The sequence below is a fragment of the Diadema setosum genome, chromosome 5 (assembly GCF_964275005.1).
Source record: "Diadema setosum chromosome 5, eeDiaSeto1, whole genome shotgun sequence".
NCBI lineage: Eukaryota > Metazoa > Echinodermata > Echinoidea > Diadematoida > Diadematidae > Diadema > Diadema setosum.
This window is the reverse complement of record NC_092689.1, coordinates 37,700,550-37,717,211: the sequence shown is the minus strand read 5'-3', so window position 1 is coordinate 37,717,211 and position 16,662 is coordinate 37,700,550. Positions and strand designations below refer to the sequence as shown.

The following is a 16,662-nucleotide window of genomic DNA, read 5'->3' as shown; positions in this document are numbered from 1 at the left end:
TTAATGCACATACATGTCATGTGGAGGAACACGTCAAAACAAACTAGATTTACCAAGCAGACAGTTACACAAGAATCACATTCTTAGCTTTGCAAACTTTTGATATTACGCACAACACATGCTTGATGGCTTAAAAGTATACATGTACGTAGCTCACCAAGAACAATGACATTTATGTCCAGCGAAAACATGCACATCTAGAGCTACATGGACCGACAGCAATGTCGCACTGCTACGCACCAGTCTTCTGTGCGTCTACCAGCAGCGCTCAAAGTGCCTAGCTAGCTATGCATGCGGTATTGACGAGATGAACACGTGGTTATATGGATGAGAAACTGGCGCAATAAACGTGTGTTGAGAACAGCAACGTACCGTGCACATGGCGAACATCAGTATATGTGTATGTGTGATTGGGAGAATAACGGTCGCGTAGAGGTTGACTCACGGCTGACAGAACAGCGCAAATTCAAACAAAACCAGATGTATTACAACACGTACAGTCAAAATCAGTAATGAGTGCAGCACATGAAGGATGGGCTACTTGGTTGCTAAAACCAGTAGTGAGTAATATCGCAAAATCAGATTCGGGCTACGACTTCGAGTACAGTGGTATTACTGTAATCATAAACATTTAACGAAGAGTAATTGTTCGCATATAAAAAAGAAAAACAATCTTATATGATTGTGCTTGAAAAGGGGAAAAATTTAAATTACCGAAAACTCGAGTAAGATACAAGTCAAAACAGGGGTAGTGTAAATGTTTACAGAACTTTAGTATAGATGTCTGACCTCATAAAGTCTGTTAATAGTTTTGAGGTCATCATTAATTAGAATCAGTACTTTGCCTATTCATATACTTATGTGGGTGAACATTTGACAAAATTAAGCGAACATTAGCTTTTAAGTTCATAGGGTGAGGCTGAACTATTCTGTTATCATAAATGTACAGTTTTTTGAAAAATAATCATTGATCACTCGAGAGGCAAGAACTTAAATCAATGAAACCCAAAAGTTGAGTTATACGTTCAAACAACTTTGGGTATATGTCTGCTATATTCTTAAAGGGGATGGCTTGTAACTGATCAGTGGGGATCAGTGGGAATGCTGGGGGATGATTGTTCCAATCTTGTGGGATTCACTCAATAGTACATTATATATCTATTGTTGTGTGAAAATTATTTGCTTCAGAATGGTCTCATATTCAAGTAATGTGCAGTTCAATGTTAACAATCGCCCCATCACTGTACAGGCATGCTAACCTGGATACATTAAACTGCACATTACTTGAATATGAGACCATTCTGAAGCAAATAATTTTCACACAACAATAGATATATAATATACTCTTAAATGAATCCCACAAGAATTGGAACAATCATCCCCCAGCATTCCCACTGATTCCCACTGATCGGTTACCAGCCATCCCCTTTAATAGGTCTGTTGTTTCATGAGGTCACCACTTAGAATGATCATATATGCAAAGCCATGCCTTACTTCAAGTTTCAAGTTTCAAGTTTTATTTAACCAATTCATTAAACATTTGACATGTTACAAAATGATACAGCATTAAGAATAATGAATGGTTTGGGACCCCAAAAGAAGCAGAGCTTGTAAAAAGGGGTCCCGGATAAACATATAAAACAAAACATACTAAAGTTTTAAGCATAACAAGAAGTATAATAGTAACATATTTACATAGGACAGATGCAACACAAGCACACATACACACGCACACACACACACACACATTCAATCACACAAACACGTGTCACAAAAATGCTCATGCACATACATGTAGTTCACATGAAATTGCAGAAAGATACTTTCTATTTTACTATACTTTTAAATTCAGCTTCCCTGATCAATTCTTGTTTTACAAATTTCCCTCAAGATAAATGCGACATGTACGTTTAAAGTTGGATAGTGTTGAGGCTGACCTAATTCTCAATGGCAAATTATTCCATTCTCTAATACAAACATATACAAATGAATTTTGGGCAGTTTGAGTTCTTACAAAGGGTTGATGAATGAGATTACTTTTACGCGTATTATAAGCATGAATGGTAGAAGTATGAGACAGCAGATTGTACAATGAAAACAAACTTTCAAGTCCGGCATTACAGATTTATATTTTCCCGTCGTATATGTCAGTACACTGAAAAGCGTAAAGTAATGGAAGGGATGTCATGAAAAAGTTGTTTGATTTTAAGAACAAAAAAGGTTATGCATGATCAGTACCTAGATAACTTCAATAATAGGTATGAAACATTTAGAAGTTCGTTGGAAACATGTTTTGTGGCTTTAAATTGAACAACATGTACGAATCACATTTGTCTCATCACTCATCACCCCTTAACAGCAAAATAGTCAGTGATGGTGGTTTGCCTTTTGTGACGTTTATAATTACTCATGAGATACAACTCATAGTTCTCCACAAGCAATCGCAGCTCAGCTGGCGTTTGCTCAAAGATGTCAAACCGCCGGATCATATTGAGAGCTTGACACACTTCACTGATCGAAGGTGGTTTGCGCACACAATCCTCCCCCTGTTGGCTACTGGTTTCACCATTACTGGTCTCCTTTGACTGTTCTTCTTCATTATGTCTTCTTTGACTCACGACTGTGATTTCAACAATCTGGTCATCCGTTAAGAGCTCGACACCCGTATCTGTTGCATCCACGTCTACATATTTCTCTAAGGCAGGTAGCGGAAAGAGGGCGGCCAATCTCTCCCAGATGCCATGAAATTCTTGTGCGTCTTCAACACCTCCATCTTCAACATGATCTCCATCTTCCTCTACTTGGTCACACGGTAGAACGAATCCCACATTCCTGTATGCATTAGCTATTGTCTGTTGGGACACCTTGTTCCATGCTGTCTTCAAAGCGAAGATAGCGTCAAGAAGGTCCCATTTGAAGGGAATTCCCCCATCTGCCGCTGCAAGTCGTCTGAATGCCAGGATGTGCCGATAGTGTTGTTTCAAATTTCTGATTACACCACCATCCATTGGCTGGGTCAAGCTGGTAGTATTTGGTGGCAGAAACACAAGTTCAATGTTGTCCAGCTTAATATGAGGATGGGCCGGACAGTTATCGACAACCATAGCAATCTTTCTCTCTTCCATCTTGCGGTCAAGTTTCCTCAGCCATGCCTCAAACAATGCTCCTGTCATCCAGGCCTTCTTGTTGGCTTCGTAGGCAACTGGCAGATATTTCACATTCTTAAATGCACGTGGTCGCTTGTTCTTCCCGACGACAAAAAGGGGGAGTTTGTTGCTGCCATCCATGTTAGCACACACTAGAACAGTGACACATGTTTTCTGCTGTTTACCTCCATGGTAGGTAGTGCCCTGAAAACCGAGGGACTCCTCTGGTAACATTTGCCAAAATAAACCAGTTTCATCAGCATTGTAGATATCCTTTGGGTCATAACGCCTCAGAATATCTGTCAGCTTTCCATCTTTCCAGCCTTGGACAAGCTCTTCATCCACCCCAGCAGCTTCTCCAGCCTTTTTGATGTGGCCTATTCTGTATCGTTTCTTGAAACGATCTATCCAGCTTGGTGAAGGAGCTGTCTCATGACCAAATTCTTTGGCAAAGTATTTGGCTTTTTCAAGCAGCATCTCCCCATCAAACCCGAGATCGGGTAGATTCCTTTTGCCGAAACCACGTGATCAAAGCCACATCCACATTGTCAAATGCCATCTGCCTCATTCTCTTGACGCCCTTCCGAGCATCACATGGATTTTCAACTGCTTGCACAATTTTGTGGCGGTTTTTTATCATGTCCGACAGTGTATTGGTCCTCACATTAAATTTTGCCGCAACATCTTTTTTCTTCCACATTGGATTTTCATCCATGAATGTCAGGATCGAGTATTTTTCCTCATACGATTTTGCGTTCAATTTTCGCTTCGTTGCCATGCTCGAAAGTGATAGACGTGTTGCTCTCTTTGACGTACATAAGGATAATGGCAGAGAAATCTATTGCCAAGAGAGTTTGTACTCAGTTTCCTTCACCATTTGGAAATTGATGTTATGCAATTCACATTCTCACTATTCCAGCCGGCAGTCTAACTTTGTGAAAGGAAAAAGTTAGAAAAGCACTATGCAGGAGGTTGATGTTTGGACTGTGGACTGTGATTAATGCCAAAGATATAACTGTCAACACCTAAGCAGGTGCACCACGACGGTTAAGAAATCTACGCGCACGGCATGACTACCACCATCGCAAATCAGAACACAGTGATTAAAGAAAAGGAGATGCTGGGGCAGATCGTAGTGCTACCGTAAGCATTCCATTGGCACGGGTGCTATGTGCATACCGTGTACGTGTGTAGGTAGGTGTGGGGGATTTTTCTTGCCAGCCATGTATTGCTTTGGGAGCAGGATCGTCCTGGTCTGGGAATATTTACAATCGAGTTTGAAAAGATTTGTGACATGTCTTCGTTGTCCACTCGTGCTTAATCGTGGGGGTAATGCTGAGTGATGTTTGAATTTTGCTTCGAGCAACATGCTGGGAAAAACAATAAGTTAATTAAGATCGGGACATTAGATTTCCCTTTGAGGTAACCAAACTTTGAGTAAGTTTTTTTTCGAGCTATGCGAGTTTTAACACACAGAAACTCCAAAGGGAAAATCGGGACTTTCATTTTGCCTCCGAAGTAAGTGATATTCTGCTAATCCGACGTCGAGGTAAGTGAGGTTGGCTGTAGTTGCATTATGCCATTATGCCTGTTTCATTGTCTTAAAGGAAGGAAATACATCCTCCAGGAAAAATGCATTTTAATTTAATCTCATACAACTGTTACATAATAATAATATGAGTTTGTGAAAAACATACTTTCCTTGGTACTTGAGCCATAAAGAATGTATCTCTTTTCAGTAAAATGGCAAACACGACTAAGTGCCTTAAAACATACAAAATAGTAAGGAATTCTCCACAGATGATATGCCCATGCCATGACTGAGGTAGCTGTCTTGAAAAAAGTGTTAGGACACCATACAGTGATCTAATCAACATTACTTTTATCTTTTTTTTTGCACAAGTTGTATAATTTGATCAAATTTTGGACAGATCTCCTGTTCATTCTTAACTAAATTCATCAAAATTCATTTTTCTTTTGTCTTCTGCATGCTTTTGCAAGAACCACTCCTCTTTATCTATAAATTCGTTTTATGCAAACAAAGGTACTGTATACTTAAATATCCAGAACCATTCTCTCATTCTCCCTCTATTTTCTTGTGTTTTGTTTTGTTTTGTATTGTTTTTGCTTTAAACCCTTATTCAAGTCTAATGCAGGCATCCATCAATTCTCATGAATAAAGGAAAAAAAAAATAACCCTCCATCAGTCCCACTCATTCAGAGGATTAATGCTTTCCTAAGTGATTGTAAACACTGTCTCCCTCCATGGGGATTATGGAAGCATCAAGTGTAAGCCTACTCAAGACACAACCTTCATTAAATGGCATTCCACGTGTAGGTATGTACATAATGACATATTCACCATTTGCACTGTTCATTACACACTGTTGATCAGACAAAGCTGTTAAAGATTGTGGCCAAAAACAAGTACTACTCTTATACCCCTTTCAGGTAATCGCGGTTCAATTATCTGCATCCAAATAATGCGGATGAAGTAGTCAAAATCGCGTTCATATATCCCATGAAGTGCGCACTACTTTTACGAGCACCCGTTCATATAATGGTGCGAGTTATTTGTCCGAGTTATTTGTCATGGTTACTGCGCACGCCTCTATAATGACGTAATGTTTCCGGTGAATATCCTCACGTGTATGCATGCACACCTCTCGCGCGCTCAAGCTCAGCAATCAGCGGTTGTGCGGGAAATCGAGTGACCTTTGACCGAACTGTGGAATGTTAGTGCGGATAAGTCGTAAAACGCGTTCATGTATTCTCGATCTACTCCTCATGCTGCAATTATGCGCATAATAGCAGCATAAAAATAATGCGCACTTTTCTACTCCTCTCCCGTTCATGTAATCGAAATTTTACGACTTGTGCTCCTATTATCCGCATCCACGATTACCTGAAAGGGGTATAAGTGAAAGTATTGATGTCTAAGTGCTTTCAAGGAAAACTGGGCCATTGGTGCAGTTTAAAGCATTAATTACACTGAAGCAAAACTGAAAACTGTTGTAAATGTATACATGTGCATGTGCATTTCATTATGCACTTCTTTGTCAAAGATCTCAGTAGAAGGCTGAATGAGCATGTGTTTTCAAATTGAAGGGTTTGTTTGCAAAAAACGATAATTCCATTTTTGAAGATTTTGAAGTACGATCTGTGTCATAAAGTACAAAATAATACCTTTTAAATGATATATTGGTCACTACATATAGAGGTATATTTTTGAAGTTATGGTCAAAAGAAGCAAAAATTTTCATATTATTCTCTTTATTTTTCTTGACCTTTAATCGCAAATATCTCCATTTGGCAAATATGGACTTATCGGTTTTTGCAAACAAACTCTTCAATTACAGTGTTACCTATGACATTCCCTTGATTGACAATTTATTAACCATCAACTGGTTCTGATCACACATAATCCAAACAGCATGAAACCATTGTCAACTAATTGTCAGTCGAACCATGTGAGTCCTACTCATCACCTACAAAGATTTCAGAATATTGAAGGAAAGGAGTTCAGAGAAATAAGAATGTTGTAGGATAAGGGTAAAGAAAAATGAGAATCTTGTAGTAAAGGGATTAAGAGAAATAAGAACTTGCAGGAAAGGGGTTAAGAAAAAAAATGATGAAAGGCTTTAATAGAAATAGGAATATTGGAGGAAAAGGGGTATGAGAGATGTTAAAAGAATCTTGCGGTGTTAAGACACAAAAGAATCTTGTGATGTTAAGACACAAAAGAATCTTGTAGGAAAGTGACTAGAAATATGAATGTTGTAGAAAGTGGGTTACTAGAAAGAATGTTGCAGGAAAATGGTAAAGAGAAGTAAGTTTCTTGTAGGAGAAAGGTTCAGAGAAATAAGAATCTTGTTGGAAAGGGGTTCACAGAAGTGAGAATCTTGTAAGAAAGGCGTTGAGAAATAAGAATCGTGTACAAAAGAGGTTAAGAGAAACAAAAATCTTGTAGGAAAGGGGTGAAGAGAAATAGGAATGTTGTAGAAAAGTAATTAAGACAAGGATCTGGTAGGAAAATGATTAAGAGAAATAAGATTCTTGTACAAAAAGGATGAAGGAAGTAAGAATCTAAAGCAAAGAAGTCGAGAGAAATAAAAATCATGTAGGAAAGGGCATAAAAGAAATATGTAAGAGAAATGCCATGACTACAGGCAAACATCATCAGAGGAAATATGATAGAGATTTATGAATCATGTGAAACCACTGTCATGCAAAGGAGAAGAAATACTTTTCACTTTTAATACCTCAAATGACCACTTGCCCCTCAAATTTCCTTCTTGTCTCCTTGCACAAGAAATATAAAAAAGAAAGAAAAGAAAAACAAAAACCAGGAACAGTAAGACTATTCCTCACCAGCTAGATTTCAGTAGTTAAAGCCAGTGTTGCCTAACTTGTCTTTTCCTGGAAACTGAAGAAGAATACTTCATCCCATATCAGAATGTATCACATCACTACATGTATTTATCTGATGATAAAAGTGCATTTCTTAGCATTTTTCATACCTAAACAAAGTGAATAAAGTTATCTTGTCTGCTGTGCTCTTCGCACAGTTGTTTAAATGTAAGTTTACAAAAGAAAACTACATCGTACTTTGCTACTCAATAACAGTGCAAAACTGCACATAGATGATATATATATATATATATATATATATATTTTTAACAGTCTTACTTGATATTGTCCCTAAATTGTTGTTCAAATAAACATTGGTAATTGAAATACATGTCAGAGTTTGGATGTGTGTCATCATATGACTTTATTTGTTATTTGTTCAACACCAAAAAGAAAATATATCACATACTGAGCCACACAAAAAAAAAAAATCAACTTTTGAATACAAAAGCAAGTGTCCATTCAACTTTATCCAGAAACATGATATACCCTGCAAACAAATATCAATGCTGATATCATGGCATCAAGAGCTCTTATCATAATGTAAGATGGGGCTTGTAAATATCATTTCTTTTTAAGCTATCAAATACTAAGTAATAAACACTTGTGAGACTTTTCTGTTATAACCATAAAACATTACAACTCCAAAGGAAAATATTTTGACAAAGTTTTTTTTTTCTCTCTGTCTCTCTTATTTTGGGGCTCAGGATAACAATTTTTTGTGCTATAAATAACTAAACACTATTGGGATTTTGTTTTTACCCAAACACAACATCACAATTCCACATGAAATTTTATGACAAAATTTATATTACAGATATATGACACATATGATATTTATAACATGAGAAATGGCAACATAATATGTTGGAGGGGGAATAGTCACAGAATGACTTTATTTCAGGATATGAAATGTTAGTTTGAAGGGAAGGTATTGGTCTCTTACACAATTGATAGTATGTAATTCAATAATAAACATTCATCTCTTTGCTCAATCTAACACTTGGGCTTTCAGGCTGACATGTGTTTATTTCTTCAATCTAAAAATATATGTAGTATGTTACTCGTCCGAAGGCCCTGGCATACAAATATTTGAATCTCTGAAACAGAAATCCACCTCATAGGAACTTGTTGAATTTTCACAAGCCCAAGAAGAGCATTCAATTCAAATCTGTCATATGTATTCACAAGCAGATGTGGACATTCACCAACTGAACCCACCTGAGGGATATGGGGAAAAGGCCACATGAAAATAAAATGGCAGTACAAGCTCAGATCCTTCCATCTATTTTTTTTTTTTTTTTTTTTTGGGGGGGGGGGTCTATTTCCTCTTCCCTTTCTTTTCCCCCTATCACTCTGTCCCTGTGCTGACATCATAAAGGATGCCCTGTCAACAGCCACCTATCCAGGCCTGAAAAAAAAAACCTCTCTAACTCCCCGCAATATATATCGTTTAATCATTAACCATGCAGCAAGATCTTTCTTCGGCCTGAGTACAGACAGAGGGAAAAACAGAGGAAGGAGGATGCTTGAAGAAAGGAAACGATATAGACATATAGGTAGAGATGGGTAGATGGATGGATGGATGGATGGATGGATGGATGGATGGATGGACAGAGAAGAGGAGAGAGAGAGGGCAAACTGAGGTAAAGGAATTGAACAAAGAGTGATGGTTTACTTCATGCACAAATACACTGATGGAACAGCCTTGAAACTGTCTGGCGGAAGCTGCCCAATACAGTGCGTCATGACAACAACAATAAAAGGACCAAAAAGGACATAGCACATTGTTGTTGAAGGCATGCTTGTAACATTACTGGGGATTTTTTTTTTCTTTCTCTTTAGAAGAAGAAAAGATCAGATTGAAATGTTGCAGACATGCTTTCAGTGCTATCAAAGCCTTAAAGTTCATCTGACAAACACATCTACATTATCATTATTCTTACATTACCTGTTTACCTCTTGAATTCTGACAAGACACTGATCATGTGACAGAGAAGCAAGAAATCAATGCGACTCCAAGTCAATGTTCACGGCCAAATAGGTGTAATATATGAAACAATGCATGTCCCTAGAGAGATAGTCTGTATCCTATAACAATTCCACATTCACATTCTGTCTCATGTTCGGAACTGACTGTAGTCCCTTCCCACATTCATACACAATATGAGACAAGGCATTGCACTGCTTGAAATGACTCTTTACGCCAATACATCTGTATTAAAGACAAGAATCTGAACACCAAGGGCAGTTTCTGGAGTCTCTCAAGATTAACTCTTACCCCCTGAAAACTGGTATTTCTCCACAGACATGAAACACAGAACATCGATCCCTGCAATCTATGGGTTCATCAAATGAAGATAAAAATCTTACAAATTTACTTCAGTACTCAAATACCATTATTGTCATACATGGAGCCATGATATGCAGCCAAATCATGCTGTTTTAGACTCTATAATTAGTAAATTACATTTTTGACCCTGCATAAAAAAATTTAAAAAATCCACCCCGTTGCAAATGTTATATGTCTCTCTCCCTCTAAAAAAAAAAAAAAAAAAAATGAAAATGTCAATTTTGTTTATCTTTATAGGTCATATAACTATAAATAATGTCATTTTTATAGTTTTTACATGATGTTGCCCTTAAATCTAAATCAGTGTGAAAGGTCATGTAACATTAGCCTTATGCAGTGAAGAATCGTTGTCATAATAAACATTTATGAAAGATACTTTCCATTACAATCTTTAAATGCACTGGCAGGTTGTACAAACATTTTTTCTTTAAAGTGTTATAATACATGTATGCCACAATGATATCTTTCCATCAATCTTACAAAAACTGGGAAAGAGTTAAAAAAAGATAGAAATGGCAACTTTCTTTGAATATTTCTTCCACAATTTTCTTTGTACCAGGAAAATTTACAATTTTTTTTTAAATTCTTGGGGGGGGGGCATTTCTCCTAGCAGAGATAAACTATTCTATACAGTATTCAGCAAAACTAGAAATGTCTCTATGGCAACTGGTATACCTCTGCCATAATACATGGTTCTCCCAATAGTCTATAGTTTGTATTGATAATGTTTGATGAAATTCTCACATAATAAGTTAAAAAAATGAAATAAAAAGAATATATTTATAATGCATTCAAATATGTGATGAATCACATAACACTCTGACAGGTTCTATATTGCTAACAGTACCAGTAGTAACAGGTACCAGTCATAAATGGTATAATAAAATTTTTGATAAAAATATCAGCTAGTGTTTGAAATCATCTTCACTTCATTTACCATCCACTGCAATGATTTATGCCATTGAGACTGCAAAGTTTTATGGCCTAGAGTAGAAGGTGCTTGCCTCCTTTGTTTACAGTTTCAATGGCTTACATTTAAACACATATCTTTAATGGGTCAATATGAGAAGTTGATACAGCATCATAAAAATATGATACACTTTTGTACTTTTGTGGGTTTGCAACTGCAGTTTAAGAGACATTCATTCTTTACATAGAAATAAAAATCTCTGCCAAGTGATTAAGACCTCTAGAACATTTGAATGCAAACAACTTACTGTGAAAGTGGATATTTTTCCACCAGTAATTTTTGCGCTTGCCCATTTCAGATCAATTTCACATAAGTTTTTTATTTCGCAGAATCACAACAATAATTAGTGGTATATATAACAAGCAAAAATATTTGCACACATTTATTTTGCACTTGTTTCTTGTTGTACGAAATGTGCAAAAGTTTCCACACTGCAAAATTTTCACTACAGCAGTATGATAATGTCTATCTTTCTATTCATCTCTCTATCTGTATGCAGTATTCTATCTTTTTGATTTTGTCATCAAGTCCAGACACTTCCCTAAGACTGCATGCTGAAAGGAGTCTCATAAAACTGCACATCTACTGGTCTCCTTCCAGAGATAATTTTAAAAATTTCTTTTGTTTTATTATACTGTAACAGGCTGACATTCCCAGAGGCAATCATTAATGCATGAATTAACATACGTGGTTGCCAAAAATTTCAGTTACCACCAACTCAGGCAAATACGGCTCTACATTCGGTCAATTTGCACGAGGAAGAAATGAGGAGCTAATTAATGCCAAGACTACCAACATGCATCCCACGCTTAGAATACTGGTAGATACACACACACAAACACAAACACATCACACACACACACACACATACAGTCACACACACATATATATACACATACTCATGTACATTCTTATGTGATACAGTCATACACACAAACACAATATACATAAAATCTAATATGTTTCATTGACAAAATGTCATTATTGAAACAGATCAGTGTCAATCTCAGTGATAAAAAAAAAAAAAAACTTATATGACACTGTAATCATACGTGTATCTTCTAGGTAGCCAGCAATGTACTTGGGTTATGATCAATCATGATTCATAATTTGAAGCTTCTATTGTCACAACAGCTGGTCTAGGAATGAAGGAGTGTGGGTAGTCCCTTGTAATCATGCACATGCATTGTCTGAATTTCATTTCCTCTTTGACTCAATGATACCATTAAATTTCTATTACAGCATTTCTATTACAGCTGAAATACAGTATAGCACTTCTCTCATCTAAGGTAGATGTGGAACGCTTAGTTACATTTCTCTCTTAATTACACAAGAATAATTCTTCTTTAAAGCTGGAAAAAAGTGACTGTTAGTACACAATATAAATGATGTTTTCTACATCTTTCTGCCATAATCATCTCATGTAGCTGTTACAAATTTACATGAGATTTGCCAAAGATCAGCATACACCACACAGGACACTCATTTGACTTTCAAGAATACTTGAAATGAAATCACTGTCTTTTTGAAATAGTTGCAATCATAGAGTGTAAATGAACATGACTACAGTGATACATATGGTATCATTCTGTAATAATTTCTTGTGCATATTTGAAGCTTTCCCTATTTAAGTATCCACCACTCTCCCCCCTCTTCTGAGCACACATTCACACATATAAAGTACACACTTTGCAAGGCAACTTATACAGTGCAGAAACAGCCCCGCATTTGTCTCAAATCTAACACAAGAAGTTGGATGAACCTTAGAAAAATAGGGGAAATTGTTTATGTATCAGAAACATTATCACGTGCAGTTACAAAACAAAATGATTGCTGGTACTCATTCCCATATAATTGGTTGTGACGTAAAGATCATAGCCTCAAAACTTCAACCCCTCACATTTACAAAGAAAAACTTCACGTCAGGCAGCAAAAACAACAACAACAACAACAAAGGATCAGAGCTAATTGAAGGAGTAGATTTGTTACATGGATTTCTGAGAGACTGGCGGTGGAAAATTAAATTTTCACGAACTACGCAAACACGAATGACCAAACAATTTATCTGAAGCATAACAAAAAGTGTTTTTGCTTGGTCAATGCACTCATTGTTGAGGTTTAGTATCATTCCAGGCCACTTCCTCTCAATAGTGTTATTCAACAAGCGGAGATAATTATCAATGTTATGATAATAAGTCCTATTGCACAACAAATATCCTAATACATCACATTTCATACAACTATCTAACTTTAGAATTTAATACAAATGTATGTAACATTGGTTACGGTTTTGGAATTCCTGGATTAAATCCTTGACAAGTTTTTATTTCTTTTGTTGTTGTTGTTGTTGTTGTTGTTTGTGTGTGTGTGTGTGTGTTGTTGTTGTTGTTGTTGTTGTTGGTTTGTTGTTGTTGGTTTTTTTTTTTTTGGGGGGGGGGGCATTCAACCTGAAATGGAGCCAACTATCAACTAATTAGCATTTTTGGATTATAAACCTTCTGAATGATAATAATGATCGATAATAGTAATAGTTTTAGTAGTAATAATGATGATAAACTACAATGATAGTAACAATGATGATGATATTCTGATAATAATAATGATGATGACAATAATATTAATAACAACAATAATATTAATTATAATACGAGTCTTATCGACAATGCCACAGCGCCCCCACTGAATGAAGAATCGTATTTCATTTTCTGATTACCATAAGGAGCCTTGGTAATAAGAAACCTTATTTCATTTTTGGATTAACAAACTTTGGGAATAACACCACAAATTTACAGATTGACAAAACTTACTTCATCATCTGATTAACAAGTACATCCTTTTACAAACGTGCATGTCTCGGGACAACGAACATTCGGAATGACGAACCTTATTTCATTTTCAGATTACCTAACATTCGGAATGACGATAGTCACCCAAAATCATAAGGTGTTATACAAAAGTAAAGGTTTTAGAAGAAGAATCTATCAAGAGAGGAGCATATTCAGATCTGTTCTGAGTGGACATTCAAAAACTCTTCACGATCTTGCTTTAAAAACAAACAAACAATATAATTCATATGATGACTACAATATATGTTCGCAGAAACAATTTAACATGTTTTGGTATCTCACATTTACATGATGATTAATTTCTACTGACTGAAAGGTAGCATATCAGATATTTGAACATATACAATATCATATTTTCACCTAAATTTTGATTGAATACATATTATCTGTTGTCCTCCTCAGTACAATCACATGGAAGTGTCACTTGTTACACTGTTACTTAAAATGAATGCTCAGAAACCCAATATGGAGCTAATTGTAGACATTGAGATTTTTTTTTTTTTTTTTTGCTGATGCAGCAAAATGATTCCATCATGTCTAGACTGAGTAAGACTGCTGAAATGGAATAAAAAAAGGAATCAACATGAGTCCTTTTTAATCATTTCACTCATAGCAAAACCACATGGTGAGATGGTAGCAAAGAATTAGAGGGGGAAAAATACGGTGCAAGGGAATATTAAGGAAAGTTAGCCCATGATTCACAGATTCCACTGAAATTGGATGACCACAAAATCAATACTCGTCCTCAACGCAACAATGAGCCGCAGCCGCTCGCCCGTTTCAACCACACATCCAACGACGATGACAACTTGCCGGATTGGGCTGTAAATCATCCCCCCAATCCGCTCCTTAGCACTACACACACTCTTTGCTGCTGTGTAAGAAGATACGAGATAAAATCTGCCGTTCTAATGTTCTAATTTTCAAATGAGACATTTTTTCATTATTATCCTCTCGGCTCCCTCCAAGTTTGAAAGACAAAAGGTGCATAAGCAATGCGATCCATCAAAAGAATGACATGAGGTGGCTGTTAAAAATGCAAACACAGACATGACAGCAGGAATTCGGGTTCTGTCTGTGTTGATTAGCTTTTTTTGTGAATAACACATTGGATGAATATTGTCAGCAGCAGGCAATGAAACCCAGAAGAGAAAATTTCAGAAATATTTTACAAATGTTATGTGCTGTTGGAAATTTTGCAGTAACTATACCGCCAATTACTCAGAATTGGCTTCTTGTATTTTTTAAGGCCGTATAGAGCACAACTGTTGTGTGATAAAGAATGTTGTGATAAAAAGCAGAATAACAAAAAACTCCGTTACAAGAAGTCTGAAATGATAAATTTTCAAGAAAAAAACAACAACAGGAGTGACATCATAGCAACATAATAGGATTCAAAGTCAAGTGATGTTGCATTCCAGAAGTCACGTGCTCTATTAATCTTTTGTTAAATTTGGCTCATTTTTCTATTTCTTGGTTGAAAGTTGATTACTTTATTTCAATTACCTTTTTAGACAAACTTCCTCTAAAAGAATGTGACTCAATGTTTCCCTCTCTTTCAACAACAACAACAAAAACAACAACAACAAAAATGTATATGTATGGCATTACACAGAAACCAAATGTCTCCATTATCATCAATATGGTCCTGTTCTTGTTCTGTATACCATCCCTTGTTGCCAGTCACAAGTTTTCCATCTCACACCACCAAATCCATTTCACTCTGAAAAGCAACCTAATCTAATTCCAGATACTGACCCTTGGAATAATGACCACATATTCTTGGAAAGTATAGTCCACAGCATTGACTGGGATTAAGAGTTTCTCATCAGTGGTGGATGCACAGAATAGTGGAAAAGCCCCGAGGTCTCACCTCAAGCAAAAATTCTTAACTTTTAAAAAAAGATGAGAAACAGGATCAATAAATGTGACACTTATTTCTTAATATGAAGTCACTCTAATATGATTTGTTACTGAAGTCAAGGCACTTCTCACTTCACAGCGCCTGCAACAAGATTCATTTGCTTCCCCCCCTCCGAAACCAGGATTGCCTAGAGCTTAAGGTGGCACGTGATGAATGGCGGTATGGTGGAGGATGAACTCTAGAAGCCTTGGATGTGAACACAGACATGGAGGTACTAAGGATTAAGTGTCACTATCTTGACCTAGAATTCCACATTCTTCAACAATGTTCAAAATTGGGACAAGATGTAAAAGAAAATAAAGGAAAGAAAGAAGGATGGCAAGAAAAAAAAAAATTGGAGGTCCCACAGGGAATAACACCTTCTAGGGAAATCCCATCTTAAACAGGTTAGGACACATCTCTTCAGTGATGAATGATTAAAAGGAAAGGAGAAGGGGACAGAAAAATAGGGCATCCAAGGAGGAGAAAGCTTAGAAGAAAAAAAGAAGTCAAGTGGATTCTTCATTGTTTACTTTATTGTTCATCGACTGCTACAGTGTCGCAAGGGAATAATGAGAAACGATGGTAGATTTTCTCTGAGTCAAGCTAAAACAACACAGAACTTGACAAAGTAAACTTATAATATATATATCATCGTCTGAGACCTATAACAGTACTATCACATTCAAAGATTTTGAGGGTAAATGAAAATGAAAACAATCAATCTTCACAATAAAAAGCTTATTTAATCAAAAGTGGGTAGATATGTAAGCATAGTCCCAAATATCAGGTAAAATAGCACCCTTGTGAATTAGGTGATCCGAGTATCCTCTCGGATCACCTTCTGTTTTTGTACGGATTCTTTCTTCTTCTTCTTCTTCTTTTTCTTCTTTCTCCCCAAAAGTTGTGCATCGATTAGCTCAGAAAGTCCTCTTCCTATCAATTTCAAACTTATACCATATATGTATCGTCTCCCAAAGACGGCAATCGAACTAAAATCAAAGTGATCAGTCGACCGTGACGTCACTATGACG

General features: G+C 36.5%; 2 protein-coding genes across 2 annotated transcripts in view; both read right to left on the bottom strand.

Moving 5' to 3' along the window:
* LOC140229351 (zinc finger MIZ domain-containing protein 1-like) overlaps positions 1 to 16,662 on the bottom strand; it is a 288,520-nt gene that overhangs the window by 255,618 nt on the left and 16,240 nt on the right. The gene's annotated exons all lie outside the window — the stretch shown is intronic.
* LOC140228894 (tigger transposable element-derived protein 4-like) lies at positions 2,346 to 3,623 on the bottom strand. The gene has a single exon (XM_072309164.1). It carries the CDS (start codon positions 3,621 to 3,623, stop codon positions 2,346 to 2,348), a length of 1,278 nt encoding a protein of 425 aa, XP_072165265.1.

Excerpts from the sequence above, each read along its gene's own strand:
- LOC140228894 (XM_072309164.1), bottom strand. The coding sequence starts at position 3,623 with ATGCTGCTTGAAAAAGCCAAATACTTTGCCAAAGAATTTGGTCATGAG.